This window comes from Aplysia californica, unplaced genomic scaffold (genome assembly GCF_000002075.1).
Source record: "Aplysia californica isolate F4 #8 unplaced genomic scaffold, AplCal3.0 scaffold00938, whole genome shotgun sequence".
Classification (NCBI taxonomy): Eukaryota; Metazoa; Mollusca; class Gastropoda; order Aplysiida; family Aplysiidae; genus Aplysia; species Aplysia californica.
The window spans coordinates 109,880-111,703 of NW_004798208.1; the positions used below are offsets into that span (position 1 = coordinate 109,880).

At 42.3% G+C, this 1,824-nt stretch overlaps 1 protein-coding gene across 1 annotated transcript in view; it reads right to left on the reverse strand.

Moving 5' to 3' along the window:
• Window positions 1–1,091, reverse strand: part of LOC101864653 (transmembrane and coiled-coil domains protein 2) — a gene marked incomplete at both ends in the record, with an annotated part of 35,429 nt that extends 34,338 nt beyond the window's left edge. The window contains 1 exon segment of the mRNA XM_013089377.1: window positions 866–1,091. Coding sequence (XP_012944831.1) covers window positions 866–1,091 — 226 coding nt within the window.
• Window positions 1,092–1,824: the final 733 nt, after the last annotated feature.

The window sequence follows — 1,824 nt, forward strand, 5'->3', positions numbered from 1 at the left end:
TAACAACAAACAAACACTATACTAAAGCCAAACCAAATACAAAAGTACAATGAAAACCCCAAGCCTTCTGTCCAAAATCAAATGAAAATGTCTCAAAGCAGCTGAAAAAAATAAAACAACCCTCAGTGCCCCCTCCACCCACATATAAGAAACCCATTATAATCACAAACATAATACGAAACTGAAACCAAAAACAAGAACATACACAAACACACAAATTTACCCCATCCCAATAAAAAATTGTTTTAAGTTTTAGTAAGAGTTTTACGGCACTTGCAACACAATAAGGTCAAATAAGTGCAGAAGATTAGAGGTGTTACAAGAGAGCAACAAGCACAAAAAAGGAGGGGAGATTAAGACAACAGACACTTGACAGGAAAGAAGAAGCAAACCACACCAGAGCCCCCGCCAACCACCCTAAAAAAATTAAACATCTGTGAGACCAGTGCCAGAGAGCTAGTGGTGGGCATTATATCGATATCGTATCGAAGCAGTGAGAAAAATATGGTTATTTCGATATGCCCACTAGGGCCTACTCAGCACCGCATTTCCAGGAATTAGCCGACAGATTTTATGTTTTCCCCTGAAATAAAACACACACACACACACACAAATCAATTTTTTTTAAAAATACAAAACATAAAAACCAACAACAAAAATAGAAGCAGCCGTGTTTCGTGCGTCGATATATCGACCAGACTCGATAATTATAGATATATCAATAAATTTGATGGCGAATTTCAATTTATCGATAATAATTTTGTAATATTGAGAAATATCGATATTTCATGTTTAAAAAATATTGCTATCGTACCGAATTTGATATTGCTGATATGGCCCACCACTCAAGCGAGCAAACACTCACCACCAAGTCCTCCGAGCTGGTCCCCGTGAGGGCCCCGTCCTCCTGCTGAAGCTGCAGGTTGGTCATGGTGCCATGCCCGCCCCCACCGCTCAGCGGGCCCTGCGACGTGCTGCCGTCCAGCGGGAGCGACTTCTTGGTCACCAGGGGGCTCTGTCGGGCCGCCGCCGGCTTCGAAGACGTTGAGGAGCCTTTGGAGCTGCCGCTGCCTTTCTGGTCAGACTTCTTCCTGGAAGAACACACAGCGAGAAACACCGGCGATAAATAAAAATGATCGTAGATAAAAGGAGCCATTAGGAAGTGACAAAATACAGTTTTTCCAGGACACTTGTCTCAACGTAACTTTAGAGTTTGAACACCTTGCTCTCATTGGAAAGATAGAAGACAGACGAGGAGGGGGTTCAGTAGAGGTTTTACGGTGCTCGCAACTGCATAAGGTCATTTGAGCGCCATTTATCACACATTTCAAAAAGTGAAAAGCATTTAGCTAGAGGAATATCATTCTTTGCATGATATTATATTGCCGTGAGTGCATGTCAGAAATTGTGGGTATTTTGAGGAGTACGTCTTGTTTTCTTCCAGCCCGGTGTGTGGTGTGTGGCATTGTGCTACCGGACCCAGTACCAGACTCACATTGTTGTTGCATGCTGTGGTGGGGGGCGGGGGTGGGTGGGTGTAAAATGTTTTTAAACGCTTCCATCCATACAATTGAGGTGGAATACATAGAGAACTCTTGTCTCTTTTCGAGGCAACAGAGATGTAAAATAATGTAAAATTGTGTTACTGGAGGGGATTTATTTTCCTTTGTTTGTTTATCTGGGTTTTGGGTTGGGGGGGGGAGGCGGGGGATGGCAGGGATGGGGGTGTTGTTATTTAAGATTTTATACATATGTAAGCAACATAATAGACAGGCCCCTACATTATCATATCAAATTTTTACATTTTATATCAAGTAACAAATG